Source organism: Budorcas taxicolor, chromosome 5, assembly GCF_023091745.1.
Source record: "Budorcas taxicolor isolate Tak-1 chromosome 5, Takin1.1, whole genome shotgun sequence".
In the NCBI taxonomy this organism is placed as follows: Eukaryota; Metazoa; Chordata; class Mammalia; order Artiodactyla; family Bovidae; genus Budorcas; species Budorcas taxicolor.
In genome coordinates, this window is record NC_068914.1 from 150,722,153 (window position 1) to 150,737,601 (window position 15,449).

Here is a 15,449-nt window from a genome sequence, read left to right on the forward strand (position 1 = left end):
AAACACATAACCTGTGGCCATCGAAGGAGCTCCTGGAATCCCAGAAACCACGAGCATTCACAGAGCCCACAGTCCAGCAGGTGTCGAAGAAATGATTGCTCTCGATGTCAGAGAGGGATTTTTAGCAGACTGCAGTCAGACTTCCTTTTAGTAATCCTTTCTGTTTTCACAGTCATTGGCTGAGACAAGTCTACTGACTCCAGAAACGCTGGCATTTTCTCCACCCTAAACCTCTATCTGCTGGCATCAGGGCAGGGAGTTCATAGGACAGAGTCCCAGGGAGCAGAGATGTGCACAGAGAGGGACTTCCCTGGTGGTCCAGTGGTCAAGAATCAGCCTGCCAATGCAGGGGACTCAGGTTCAATCCCTCATCGGGGAACTATTATCTCTCATGCCTTGGGGGCAGCTAAGCACACCACGACTGGAGGGCCTGAGCACTACAGTGAAGACCCAGCACAGACAAAAAAGAAAAAAAAAAATGTGCATAGAGAGACCCAAATATCTGCAGAGGGTCCCCTACTAGCTTGCAGCTGAGTACTGGTCAGTAAATATGTGTGAGGAAATCACCCAGGGAAGGGAAACTATCTCTCAAAAGGATTGAATCCAGTGGTGCTTATGCAGGGGACATTCCAAACGTTTAAGAAGAAATAATCCCAGTTTTATAGAAACTCTTCCAGAGAATGTAAAAGGAATTCTTTCCAACTGATTCTACAAAGCTAGCATTACCCTGATAAGAAAAGCAGGCAAAGACAAGAAAAGAAAACTATAGGTCAAACTTTGATGAACATAGATGCAAAATTCTAAAAATTTTTTAGCAAATCAGATTCAACAACATGTATTAATAAAAAGATAATACATTACATAGTGGGGTTTACCCCAGGAATACAACAACCTTGAAGGCTGGGAAAAGGAGACCTCAAGCACAATAAGTTAAAAAGAATAATGAAAAGGCAGAGAAACACTACACAAATGAAGGAACAAACTAGAAACACAGAACTCCAAATAAATGGAGAGGAAATGGGCAAACTACCTGAAAAGAATTCAGAATAATGACAGCAAAGATGATCAAAAACCTTGAAAACAAAATGGAGAAAATGCAAGAATCAATCAACGAAGACCTAGAAGAATTAAAGAATAAACATACAAACAACACAATTACTGAAATTAAAAATACTCTGGAAGGAATCAATAGCAGAATATCTGAAGCAGAAGAATGACTCAGTGAACTGGAAGATAAAATGGTGGCAATAACTTCTGAAGAGTAGAATAAAGTCAGAAGAATGAAAAGAACGGAGGATAGTCTCAGACACCTCTGGGACAATATCAAACACACCAACATTCAAATTATAGGGGTCTCAGAAGAAGAAGAAGAGAAAAAGAAAGGACATGAGAAAATTTTTGAAGAGATTATAGTTGAAAGTTTTCCCAACATGGAAAAGGAAATAGTCAATGAAGTCCAAGAGGCACGAAGAGTCCCATACAGGATAAACCCAAGTAGAAACACGCCAAGGCACATACTAATCAAACTAACAAAGACTAAACGCAAAGGAAGAATGTTAAAAGCAGCAAGGGAGAGGAAACAAGTAACATACAAGGAAACCCCAAATGCTTAACAGCTGATCTTTCAGCAGAAACTCTGTAGGCCAGAAAGGAATGGCAGGATATATTTAAAGTACTGAAAGGGAAAAATCTACAACCAAGATTACTGTACCTGGCAAGGATCTTTTTCAAAACTGATGAAGAAATAGAAAGCTTTTCAGACAAGCAACAATTAAGAGGATTCAGTACCATCAAACCAGCTTTACAACAAATATTAAAAGAACTTATATAGTCAAGAAATACAACAGAAGAAAAAAATCTACAAAATCAACACCAAACAATTAAGAAAATGGCAATAGGAACATATATATCAATAATTACTTTAAATGTAAATGGATTAATGCTCCAACCAAAAGACACAGACTGGCTGAATGGATTAAAAAAAAAAAAAGGCCCATATATATGCTGTCTACAAGAAACCCACTTCAGACCTAAAGACACATATAGACTGAAAGTAAGAGGATGGAAAAATATATTCCATGCAAATGGGATGCAAAAGAAAGCTGGAGTAGCAATCCTCATATCAGACAAAATAGACCTTAAAATAACGAAGATTACAAGAGATAAGGAAGGACACTACATAATGACCCAGGGATCAATCCAAGAGAAAGACATAACAATTGTAAATACCTATGCACCCAGCATAGGAGCACCTCTATACATAAGACAAACACTAACAGACATAAAAGGAGAAATTGACAGTAACACAATAATAGTAGGAGACTGACACCCCACTCACACCAAAAGACAGATCATCAAAACAGAAAATTAATAAGGAAACACAAGTCTTAAATGATACATTAGATGAAATGGATCTCATTAATATCTTCAGGGCATTCCATCCAAATGCAGAGGAATACACCTCCTTCTCAAGTGCATGTGGAACATTCTCCAGGATAGACCACATCTTGGGTCACAAATCAAACCTCGGTAAATTTAAGAAAATTGAAATCATATCAAGCATCTTCTCTGACCACAACACTATGAGACCAGATATCAATTAGAAGAAAAAACTGTAAGAAACACAAACACATGGAGGTCAAACAACATGTTTCTAAATAACCAACAGGCTACTGAAGAAATCAAAAGGGAAATCAAAACATTTCTAGAAACAAATGCCAATGAAAACATGACAACTCAAAACCTATGGGATGCAACAAAAGCAGTTCTAAGAGGAAAGATTATAGCAATACAATCCTACCTCAAGAAACAATAAAAACATCAAATAGACAACCTAACTTCACACCTAAAACATCTGGAAAAAGAAAAACAAAAAAACCCCAAAATTAGTAGAAGGAAAGAAATCATAAAGATCCGAGCAGAAATAATTGAAAAATAAATGAAAGAAACAATAATAAAAATTAATAAAACTAAAATCTGGTTCTTTGAGAAGATAAACAAAATTGACAAACCTCTAGCCAGACTCATCAAGAAAAAGGAAGAATCAAATCAACAACATTAGAAATGAAGAATGAGGGGTCACAACAGACAATGCAGAAATACAGAGTAGTATTAGAGACTATTGTGAACAACTATATGGCAGTAAAATGGGTAACCTGGGAGAAATGGAGAGATTCTTGGAAAAGTTCAGCCTTCCAAGACTGAACCAGGAAGAAATAGAAATTATGAACAACACAACTACAAACACTAAAATTGAAGCTATGATCAAAAATCTCCCCCCCAAATCAAAAGCCCAGGACCAAATGGCTTCACAGGAGAATTCTATCAAACATTTAGAGAAAAGCTAATGCCCATCCTCCTAAAACGCTTTCAAAAAATTGCAGAAGAAGGAACACTTCCAAATTCATTCTATGAGTCCACCATCACCCTGATACCAAAACCAGACAAAGACAACACACAAAAAGAAAACTACAGGCTAATATCACTGATGAACATAGATGCAAAATCTGCAACAAAATTTTAGCAAACAGAATTCAGCAACACATCAAAAAGCTCATACACTATGATCAAGTTGGGTTTATTCCAGGGATGCAAGGATTCTTCAATATACACAAATCAATCAATGTGATATACCATATTAACAAATTGAAAGATAAAAATCATATGATAATCTCAATAGATGCAGAAAAAGCCATTGACAAAATTCAGCACCCATTTATGATTAAAACTTTTCAAAAAAAATGGGCACAGAAGGAACCAACCTCAACATAGTTATGGCCGTATATGATAAGCCTACAGAAAACATTGTTCTCAGTGGTGAAAAACTGAAAGCATCTCCCCTAAGATCAGGAACAAGACAAGGGTGTCCACTTTCATCACTATTATTCAACATAGTTCTGGAAGTAATAGCTACAGCCATCAGAGAAGAAAAAGAAATAAAATGAATCCAGATTGGAAAAGAAGTTAAGCTCCCACTGTTTGCAGATGACATGATACTGTACATAGAAAACCCTAAAGATAGTATCTAAAAATTAGAGCTAATCAGTGAATTTAGCAAAGTTGCAGGATACAAAATCAATACACAGAAACCACTTACTTGCATTTCTATATACTAACAATGAAAAATCAGAAAGAGGAATTAAGGAATCAATCCCATTCACCATTGCAACAAAAAGAATTAAATATCTAAGAGTAAACTTACCTAAGGAGACAAAAGAACTGTACACAGAAAATTATAAGACACTGATGAAAGAAATCAAAGCCGAAATAAGCAGATGAGGAGATAGTCCATGTTCTTGGGTAGGATATTCCATGTTCCTTAAATATTGTGAAAATGACTACACTACCAAATGCAATCTACAGATTCAATGCGATCCCTATCAAATTACCAACGGCATTTTTCATAGAACTAGAACAAAAAATTTCACAATTCATATGGAAAAACAAAAGACCCTGAATAGCTAAAGCAGTCTTGAAGAATGGAAGTGGAGTAATAAATTTTCCTTTCTTCAGACTATACTACAAAGCTACAGTCATCAACACAGTATGGTACTGGCACAGAAACAGAAATATAGACCAATGGAACAAGATAGAAAACCCAGAAATAAACCCATGCACCTATGGGTACCTTATTTTTTACAAAGGAGGCAAGAATATACAATAGGGCAAAGACAGCCTCTTCAATAAATGGTGCTGAAAAACTGGACAGCTACATGTGAAAGAATGAAATTAGAACACTTTCTAACACCATACACAAAGATAAACTCAAAATGGATTAAAGACCTAAATGTGAGACCAGAAACTATAAAACTCTTAGAGGACAACATAGGCAGAACACTCGATGACATAAATCAAAGCAAGATCCTCTATGACCCACCTCCTAGAGTAATGGAAATAAAAACAAAAGTAAACAAGTAGGATCTGATTAAACTTAAAAGCTTTTGCACAGCAAAGGAAACTATAAGCAAGGTGAAAAGACAGCCCTCAGAATGGGAGAAAAGAATAACAACTGAAACAACTGACAAAGGATTAATTTCCAAAATATACAAACAGCTCATACAACTCAATGCCAGAAAAACAAACAACCCAATCAAAAAGTGGGGGAAAGACCTAAACAGACATTCCTCTGAAGAAGAGATACAGATGGCTAACAAACACATGAAAAGATGCTCAACATAGCTCATTACTAGAGAAATGCAAATCAAAACCACAATGAGATATCACCTCACACCAATCAGAAAGGCCATCATCAAAAAGTCTACAAACAATAAATGCTGGAGAGGGTGTGGAGAAAAGGGAACGCTCTTGCACTGTTGGTGGGAATGTAAATTGATACAGCCTGTTGGTTAAGAGAATTAGAAAAGGCGAGGTTCAAAAAAAGAACGAGACAGGCACTTTACAGGAACAGAAGAACTTTAATGAGGTGAGAAGGGGCAGCAGTCAGATTAGCGAGCTGCTGCACTAACCTAAGAAATGAGTAAGTATATATAGGCATGTATGTGCAAAGTTACTGTCTTAAGGGGGCCTGTTCTTCCCCAAGGTTGTTCTGAGTAGTCATCTCTTAAACGGCTGGGGAAAGGAATTTTGGAGATTGACCAGAGGCTGGACTGGCTGGGAGCTGGTTGTAATCAACCTAATGTCCATTTTTATTTCCGGTGAGAGAGTTCTTTGTTTTGCATAGAATGGTGGGAAGGATCTGGAGGGGAGTTTTAACTCCAGGCTACCTCGAGCCATGCAACTTTCCTTCACAGCCACTATGGAAGACAGTATAGAAATTCCTTAAAAGCTAGGAATAAAACCACCACATGACCCAGCAATCCCACTCCTAGGCATATACCCCGAGGAAACCAAAATTGAAAGAGACACACACATCCCATTGTTCACTGCAGCACCATTTACAATAGCTAGAACAGGAAAGCAACCTAGATGTCCATCAACAGATAAAGGGATATAGAAGCTGTGGTACATACACACAATGGAGTATTACTCAGCCATAAAAAGGACCACATTTGAGTCAGTTCTGATGAGGTGGATGAACTTAGAACCTATTATACAGAGTGAAGTGAGTCAGAAAGAGAAAGATAAATATGGTATTCTGATGCATATAAATGGAATCTAGAAAAATGGTACTGAGGAATTCATTTCCAGGGCAGCAGTGGAGAAACAGACATAGAGAAGAGGCTCATGGACATGCAGAGAGGGGAGGAGAGAGTGAGATGCATGAAAAGAGTGACATGGAAACTTACGTTACCATATGTAAAATAGATAGCCACAGGGAACTTGCTGTATGGCTCAGGAAACTCAAACAGGGGCTCTGTATCAACCTAGTGGGGTGGGATAGGGAGGCAGATGGGAGGGCGGTTCTAAAGGGAGGGGATATATGTATACCTATGGCTGATTCATGATGAGGTTTGACAGAAAACAACAAAATTCTGTAAAGCAATTATCCTTCAATTAAAAAAATAAATTAAAAAAAATGTGCTAGAAGATGAATTTTATATTGTGTTCTTATCACAAAAAATTAAAATAAAAAAGGACAAAAGGAAACTTCTGGAGGTGATGGATATGTTTATGACATTGACTGTGGGAATGGTTTCACAGGTATGTGTTTACCTTAAAACTCGAGTTGATATGTTAAATGTGTACAGCTATTTGTAAGTCAGTCATAACTCAATAAAGTGTAATTAAAAAGAAACGAAGGACTTCCCTGTGATCCAGTGGCTAAGATGGTAAGAAAACAAACAACCCTTTTTTTTTCGAATGGTCAGAAGATTTGAAAAGGTTTTCACCAAAAAAAAAAAGAAAAAGAAAAAAATATGTGAGTTGCAAATAAGCACATAAAAATATGTTCAATATCATTAGTCATTATAAATTTAAATAATGAAGTCATGCTACACACCAATTAAAAATTTAGAAGACAGAGCAGGAATTTCCCTGGTGGTTCAGTGATTAAGACTCCATGCTCCCAACGTAAGGACTGCAGTTCCATCTCTGATCAGGAAACTAAGATCCCACAAGCCTCGCATGTGCGTGGAGCAGCCAAAAAAAGTAAAAGAAAAAAAAGACTAAGTATTGGTGAAGATGTGGAAAAGCTGGCACCCACATACACCATTGGCAGGAATGTAAGATGGCACAACTGTTTTGGAAAAGCGTTTGGCAATTTCTTAAAAAGTAACGGTGCATTACCATATAATCCTGTCATTCCACGCTTAAGTGTTTACTCAAGGGAGGTGAAAGCATATGTTCATACAAAGACTTGTATACAAATGTTCTTAGCAGATTCATCTGTAATACCTAAAACCTGGAAAGAACCCAAATGTCCATAAACAGGAGAAGAGATAAATGGCAGTCCACCCATCTAACGAAACGGTGATCTAGTCACTAAGCCGTGTTCGACTCTTGCGACCCCATGGACTGTAGCCTGCCAGGCTCCTCTGTCTGTGGGATTCTCCAGGCAAGAATATGGAATGGGTAGCCATTCCCTTCTCCAGGGAATCTTCCTGAGCCAGGAACTGAACCCAGGTCTCCTGCATTGCAGGTGAATTCTTTACTGACTGAGCTACAATACTATCCAGCAACAACAAGAGAGGAACTACTGAGAAATGAAAAAGATGGATGAATCTCAAAGTAATTATGCTAAGTCAAAGAAGCCAAATCATGATTCCATTTATAGATAAGTCTAAGAAACGCAAACTAGCGTACAGGGACAGCATGGATAAAGAAAATGCTATACGTACAGTCGGGTATTATTCAGCCATAAGACAGACGGAAATTCCATGCTTTGCTACCATGGATGGACCTTGAGGGTATCATGCTAAGTGACATAAGTTATACAGAGAAAGTAAAGTAAATATATTGTGTGTTCTCACTTCTATGTGGGATCTCAAAATAGTCAGATTCATCAAGGCAGAGAGTAGAATAGTGGTTGCCAGAGGCTGGGGGTGGGAGACATGGGGAGATACTCAAAGGGTACACAGTTCATTATAAGATGAACATTTCCTGGGGCTAGAACTGTACAGTGTGGTGACTACAGTGAATGATACTTTTTCATATACTAGAAAGTTCTTAAGAGTGTAGATCTTAAAAGCTATCACCACCAAGAAAAGGTAATGATATGAAGGAGTGGAATTCTTAACTAACCCTATTGTGGTAATGATTTTGCAATATATACTTGTATCAAATCATAATGTTGTATGCCTTAAACTTTCATATATTATGTATCAGAAATAAATCAGTAAAGCTGGAAATAGTTGCATCTTTCAAAAACAGAGACCTCCCTGGTGGTCCACTGATTAAGACTTCACTTTCTAAAGCAGGAGATGCAGGTTCAATTCCTAATTAGAGAATTAAGATTCCACATGCCTCTCAGCCCCAAAAAAACCAAAACATAAAAAAAATAAAACAGAAGCAATATTGTAACAAATTCAATAAAGACTTAAAAAATGGTCTACATCAAAAATCTTTAAAAAAAAAAAAAACAGGTTTGTGGTTGCATTGAGATGGGGTTGCAGAGATTGGGGGTGGGAGAAAGGGTCAGGAAGCAATTTGAGGGAGTGATGGATATATTCACAATCTTTTTTTTTTTCTTTTAGTTTATATTTTGGCCATGCCATGTAGCATGTAGGATCTTAGTTCCCCAGCCAAGGATGAAACTTGTGCCCCCTGCAATGGAAGCTTGGAGTCCTAACCACTGGATCACCTGCAAGTCCCCGTTAATTATCTTGATAGTGGTGATGGTCTCAAGGGTGTGTACCTATGGCAAAACTTACGTAGCTGTGCACTTCAAATGTGTACGATTTATTGTAAGCCAATTATACCATACTAAAATTGCTAAAACAAAAGTTGGTGGTGAGGAAGCAACTCCTCCAGTTCTCTGCCTTCCAAGTCTCTTGGCGTGTAGTCCATGCATGATTCAGGCACTGAGGGAGACGCTTGGTGACTATAAGGGCAAAGAAAGATCATAAACAACTCAGGCAAGTAAGTACACAAATCAGTCCAAGACTCGCCGGGCAGGAGGAGGGAATTAGGAAAGAGAGAATCCAGTAGCTGAAATGAACTGTCACTACTGAGAGTTAGAAACATCAAAGAAAGAGAGCAAAGAGAGAGTGGGGGGGCCAGGAGAGGAGTCTCCAAGCCCCTCCCCCCATCTCTATGCCACCTGCTCTTTCCCAATAAACCAAGCCAACGTTTAACTGCACCGGGTCTTGTGGTCAGTCTGTTCCCCTCCTCCTCTGCCTCCTTGAGTACCTCGGCAGCTGGCCGTAAGGGACAAAGCCCACACCCACCAGGCAGAGTCACTGGCCCCAAACTGGGGAGGGAGTTAGAGAAGGGATGGAGCCCAAGAGGGACCCATGTGCCCACCAGGGAGTCCTGGAGACACTGCCCGTTTCCTCACCAGAGCCATACCCACCACCCCTGTAAGACATATCCAGTCCTGGAGAAGGAGAATGGAGTCACGGTTTCCTGCTCCCCCAAAGCCCCCACTCAGTCTCCTCCATCAGTTTTCAAATGTCCTGGCATCACCCCCCATGGGATGCCAGAGACCACACACCCATCCTGGAAAAGACCCATTCTGCTAGACATCCTTCTCAGTAAGAGCGCATTCTGTGGTGTCACCTGTCATTTCCAGGTGACAATTTTTTAAAAAATTATTTACTTGGCGACTTGGTCTTAGTTGCAGCTTGTGGGATCTATTTCCCTGACCAGGAATCAAACTCAGGCCCCCTGCATTGGGAGCTCAGAGTCTTAGCTCCTGAACCACCAGGGAAGTCCCTCCAGGTGACTTTTTTTTTTTTTAAGACAAACCGTTAAATGTTCCACATGAGTAACACAGCGGTGAGGATTCATGAATTACCACACGCTGTAATCAGCACTACTGAACCAATACTTGGCACTGAGTCACTAACTAAAAATGGCAACCAGTCATCACATACTAATAACATGACTATGACTCTTGCATGGAGACATGCGCTCCTTGTCTCTCTTTGCTCCTTAGTATCTACGGACAACCTCAGGGCACAATGGGGCTGTCTAACGCCCGTGGCAAAGGCGTCCTATGTGCTCCCTCTCCCTGATGTCTAGAGCTGGGGTTTGCTTGGCTATGCCACCGCCCTGCAGCCGTCCCTCTGAGATCCTGGTTTCTGAGTGGCCCAGCGGTAGCACATTCCGCTGTGGTCTCACTCGGGGTCTCCAGCCCCGGGCATCCTGGGTGTTGGGAATCTCAGAATGCTGGTAGCCCAGGGTCCAGGGAGCAGGAGAGGTTCCAGCTGAAGGCCCGGGTTCTGTAGCAACCAGGATCTGGGTATCCAGGTAGAGTCAGCAGTTATGTGAGAAAGAAGGACAGCAGAGACCTCAAGATTCTTAGCCTCGGCACGGGTCTGCTTCTGGCCTGAAGCCTCTGCCATCAGTTCTTAGCACCACAGATACAGAGATCGTGTTCAAGTGTAAGACTGGCTGCTCTGCTCAAACTCCTGCCCTGACTCCCCAGCCCTGGAGTGAAAGCCGAACCCCACAGTGGTTGACAAGCCCTGCAGGACCCACCCCCTACAGTGACTCCCCTCCTCTGACTCCCCAGACACACCAGCCAGCCGCCCTCTCTGAGGCCATTAAAACCTTTTGTTTCCTCTGCCCCAGGATGCACTCCCCACCTCCAATATCCCCAAGACCGGGTCTCACCCCTGACCCCAGAAGCTGTCACTCAAGTGTTCCCAGTGTGGCCGCCCCACCCTGCTCCAGTGATGCTCAGCGACTTCTGATACGCTGTGTCATTTTCTTGTTTGCTATGTTTACTGTCTGTCTTGCCCCCACCCACGCCCAGAATGAAAGCCCCACAAAAACAGGGAGGCGGTCTGTTCTGTTTCCGTTTTATCACCACAACTCAGAGTAGTTCCTGGCAGGTAGTACGTTCTCAGTGTGTAACCACCGTTGGGTGACTTACATTGGTTGGCCTGATTCTAGAAAGTCATAGGGGCCAGGAGGTGAGGGCAAGTGCTCAGGGTGGACTGGCCACAATGCCTGGGCAAGGAGCACAGTTACCTAGAAGCACCCCTTCTTTCCCCGTCTTTTGTTGGATGCTGATTATATATATATATATATATTTTTTAAGTTGTTTTTTTTTTTTTTGGATGTGGATCATTTTTTAAGTGTTTATTGCATTTGTTACAATATTGCTTCTGTTTTGTGTTTTGGTTTCTTGACCATGAGGCATGTGGGATCTTGGGTCCCCAACCAGGGACTGAATCCGCATCCTCTGCATTGAAAGCCCAAGTCCCAACCACCAGACTCGGTTTCTTCACACCGCTTTCTCAGCGTCTCTAGTTTTAGCTACTGTGTTTCACTGTCGACCTGTCCACCATCATATTCTTAGCTCAGCCTTTCCCCTGCCCTGGGACTCACTTCTAATCGGATCTACCAAACATCCAAGCTGGAAGGAACCAAAGACGGCACTTGCATTTTCAGTTTGGAACTGATGCTATGCTTTGGGGATGTCTTCCTCACTGAGCTCCCCCACCAACAAACATTAGCAACGATAAGGTCCTCCCTCCAAGCACAAAAGCGGCTATTTGCAGCTGTGAAGTTGGAGAAAGCACCCAGCAGAGGCAGGCTGATAGCACACGTGACCTCGAGGGGTTCACACCACGACCCCAGCATCCTCAGAACTTGCTCAGAACCATCCTCGAATCCCCTGGGAGTCCCAGACCTGATCTGAGGGCCAAGGGTTTAAATAAAAACACTGAACTGGGAGGAGGGGATGAAACCTACCTAGGAGGCATCTGTCCTCCCCCTCCCCGCCCTTATCTCATGTGGGCAGTGAAGGGCCCTGTCACAAGGAGGTGTCTGGTCCCTTCCAGACCAAGGTGATGAGACAAAGTATGGGGTCTATGCTCTGAGGGGCCGAGGAGGGGTGAAGAGCACAGAAAGGGTGAGCCTCTGGGAACACCAGAAACCAGAAGAGCTGGCCTGTCTGGGTCCCTGCACAGACCCGGGGGGTCCCAGGCAGGTCCCCATCACGCCGGTAAAGGTGCCACCCATATGTCCACCCACTGGCCCTGCGTGACTCAGGGCCTTCAGAGCAAAGCTGGGCATCAGCCTCCAGCCCCAGAGCCCCTCAGCGCACTTCCTCCAGCTGCCGTTGTCCGTCAAGGAAAGAGAAGAGGAAGCCTGAGGCCTGGTGCCCCACTGGAGAAGAACGGGTGGGAGGAAGGGCGATGGCGTCAGGATTTTGCAGATGGTCCCAGGACCCCAAAACAGCTCCTGGGGACCAGCGTGCTAGAGGGAGGGCCCTGCCCAGGGAGGAGGCAGCCATGTCCTACCTCCACACCCCGGCTCCTTCAGTGAAGAATCATGGGCTGTGGTCATGATCCCGGCCTGTGTTTCCTTTTCTGAGACACAGCCACACACCCCCAGGCCACACAGACCTAAACGGGCCCCCGAAGCAGAGTTTAGGCGCAAACCTACTGGGGGACGCCTCCCGTAGACAGGGTGACCCTGTGCTCCTGCTCTGGCCCCCGCTCCCCCTTCCTCAGCGCAGGGGTCCCCACAGACCCCAGAATCCCTCCCCCACCTCTTCGTGCCAGTCCTGCTAATTCCCAGGCCGACCTCGCGGTCCCATTCCAGAGCGGCTTGCAGAAAGCAGCTCACCTCCTAATCTTGCCGTGTGAGGAGCTAAGCTGGTCACTGGGTCCAGACACAGAGCCCCCAGGCCTGGCCTAGCTCCCCACCCCCCTCTCCTCCCCAGACTAGCCGAATCTGACCACCCTAAGGCCCAGGGGTCTGAACAAGCTGTCGGAGGGTCCAGGGCTAGGTGGGGACCTCCTGCCTTCCCTAGAGATGCCAGCCAACCTAGCAAAGTCCTGCAGCTTCAGACTGCCGGCCACAGAGTCTGGGGGAAGGAGAACACACTGGCCCACTCCCACCTGCTCTGGGAAAAATACAAATTAACCTCCGGTCCCTGGGCCAGTGCCCAGCTGCCACCATCCTGAGTGTCTGAATGGGCTCAGGGCCTCTCTATATTCTCCTCCCTCCTGACCTCCCACCCCTACTCTGTGCTGTGGGCTTTCTCTCCCCAAAACCACTTCAACTGGGTTCATGCACGGGGAGGCTCCCACGCCCCCACCAAGGGTGAGTGTTGCATTAGGGTGCCCTAAAGTCCTCGTGGCCCACAAAGTCCTACCTCTTCAGTCTTTCCCCATGATCTATCTCAGCATTTCCCTTTCTCCAGCCCAGACTGCAGCCCCATCCCGCCCCCAAAACCAGACCTGGGAGCCCAGTCCTGCTAAGATTTACCCACCGACGAGGAGACCTTCCAAACCCACTGCTCTTCCCAGAGGCCTTCAGCACCTGGGAAATCCCTCAGGGGCTCCCCAGAGACCTGGCAAGGGCGGGGGTGCCTAAAAGAGAGTCCATGGTGGGAAAGTGACTTGCATTGCTAAGGGGGCAGTGGGATCACTGCAGGGCCTGAGAGGCAGGAAGGATCCAGAAAGGAACTGGAGTCCATGTTCCCCCACCCCATGCAAACATTTCAGTGGGAAAATTATAAAAGAAGAGTCACTGGGATCAAAGGTGATGCGTGGTGTGGGGGGGACGGGGCGCGGCAGGCTGGGGACAGGCGGCCCTGGTTGCAGAGTCTCGAGGCCACGGGATAGCTGGGTGCCAACATCGCCCTCAGCACAGCCATGGATTCTGAGGCCCTTTGCCCACAACCTCCAGTCCTGACAACCACCTTGAGGGGCAGGAAGAACCGTCTCTGTTCTCAGCGCCCACCTGAGGTCCAAGGGCTTGCTCCAGGTCACAGGGAGTGAGTAGCAGAGCCAGAACCCAAACCCCCATCCATCTGGTCCCAGCCCACACCTGTGTTTCTCTGCTGCCACCATGGGCACCCAGGACGTCACCCCTGTCTAGGTGCTTCTCCTGCAGGATCCTGAGTAACTTCTAAGGGTTTTCCAACTCCAGCATCCTCTGCATCTATGGAGCTCCCCAGAGAGCAGTAGGTGCAGGAGATGGAGACAGCCTTGCGGGCGTGAAGGGTGCAGTGCCTCTCACCTCCCCTGTTTTTGTAACAGAGGCAGGAAACCTCCATCCACTGCCCAGGCAGGAGGTGCCAGGCGGGCACAGTTCTCCCCCACCGCGCCCACCTCAAGTGAACTCACCTCCCCCGTTTTTGTAGCAGAGGTAGGGGAACCTCCAGACGTTACCCAGCCCGATGATCTCCCCTGCCACGGACAGCACGAACTCCATCTTGTTGCTCCACTGCCCTCGCTGCAGGGCACCATCCTCCACCGCCTTTTCCACGCCTGGGCACACTGGTTTGGTCTCTCCATTACTGGTGGTGCCCGAGACCCTGCTATCCATTCCCCCTGGAAGACAAGCAGGGCACTGTGCTACTGCTGGGGGCCGGGGGTGGGGGGCGGTGCCTGGAAGGAAAGCTTCCCCCTTCCCTTCCACCAAATTCCCAAAGGAAAAGTGCCGGGGAGGAGAGTGACTCCTGCTGCTGTGTGCAGACCCGCACCCCCCTTGGCATGTCTGGTTGGTAAAGGCTGAGAGTATATGTTCTCTTCCTGCTTCAGGAAGAAGGCACTGACTCTGAGGCACAGACTCTGCACCCCTAGAAGGTGCCTCGGGTGGGGGCTTGTGGACATGGGGAGCCCACCTGCCCCAGGCTGTCTGAGTTCTCTCTGCCACCCTCCAACCAGCCTCATCTGCATACGCATGCACCTCAGTTTCTCTATTCCGTGTTCAAGGACAGTTGAAGGGATGGCATTTGTATGTATCCTTAAGCCACCGATTCTCCTTTGGGGAATTTACCCTACGGAGATAACTGTGACTCTGTATAAACATTCAGCACTGAGGATGTTCATGCTTAAAACAATGAAAAATTAGAAAGCACATAAATGTTCAAATATGGTAACTAGGTTAATAAATTATGGCTCAGACAATGGACTACTATATAATCATTAAAAACTGTGCTGCAGAAGAAAGAAACAAAGAGGTGTTCACAAAATGTGAAGTGCAAACAGTTACAAAATAGACCACATGCCATGATGATGCTGGGAAAAATACCTTATAAAGTATTTGCATGCATGAAAATTAGGATATTCACCAAGATGTTTCTCTCTCAGCAGATGGGTTTTAGAGATATTTTCCTTATCTATATTTTCTACATTTTCGTCAAAAACATGTTTTATTTTATAAGAGGAATGTGAAAGTCATCTTTTTTAGATCCTTGCAAGAAGACGAGAAAGGTTGAGTAGAACCAGGGACTCTGAGTAAGATGAGCTGACCTTCCCAGGTCAGCCCTGCATCTCTCTCTGAGAGCAACATAAGAGGAAGACGACCCGTGGGCTCCTTTTCTTTTCTGGTGACGGCAGCGCAGGACTCCATTACCGCAGAGACGACAACATAAGATGATGAACACAGAGCTGCAGGCTACACCCTGCCTGCCCCTATTCTAG

General features: G+C 44.6%; 1 protein-coding gene across 1 annotated transcript in view; it reads right to left on the reverse strand.

The window, feature by feature from the left end:
- The window catches only part of SLC6A13 (solute carrier family 6 member 13), a 35,524-nt gene extending 21,175 nt beyond the window's left edge, over positions 1–14,349 (reverse strand). The window contains exon 1 of the mRNA XM_052640707.1: positions 14,148–14,349. Coding sequence (XP_052496667.1) covers positions 14,148–14,349 — 202 coding nt within the window. The remainder of the gene's footprint in view (positions 1–14,147) is intronic.
- Positions 14,350–15,449: the final 1,100 nt, after the last annotated feature.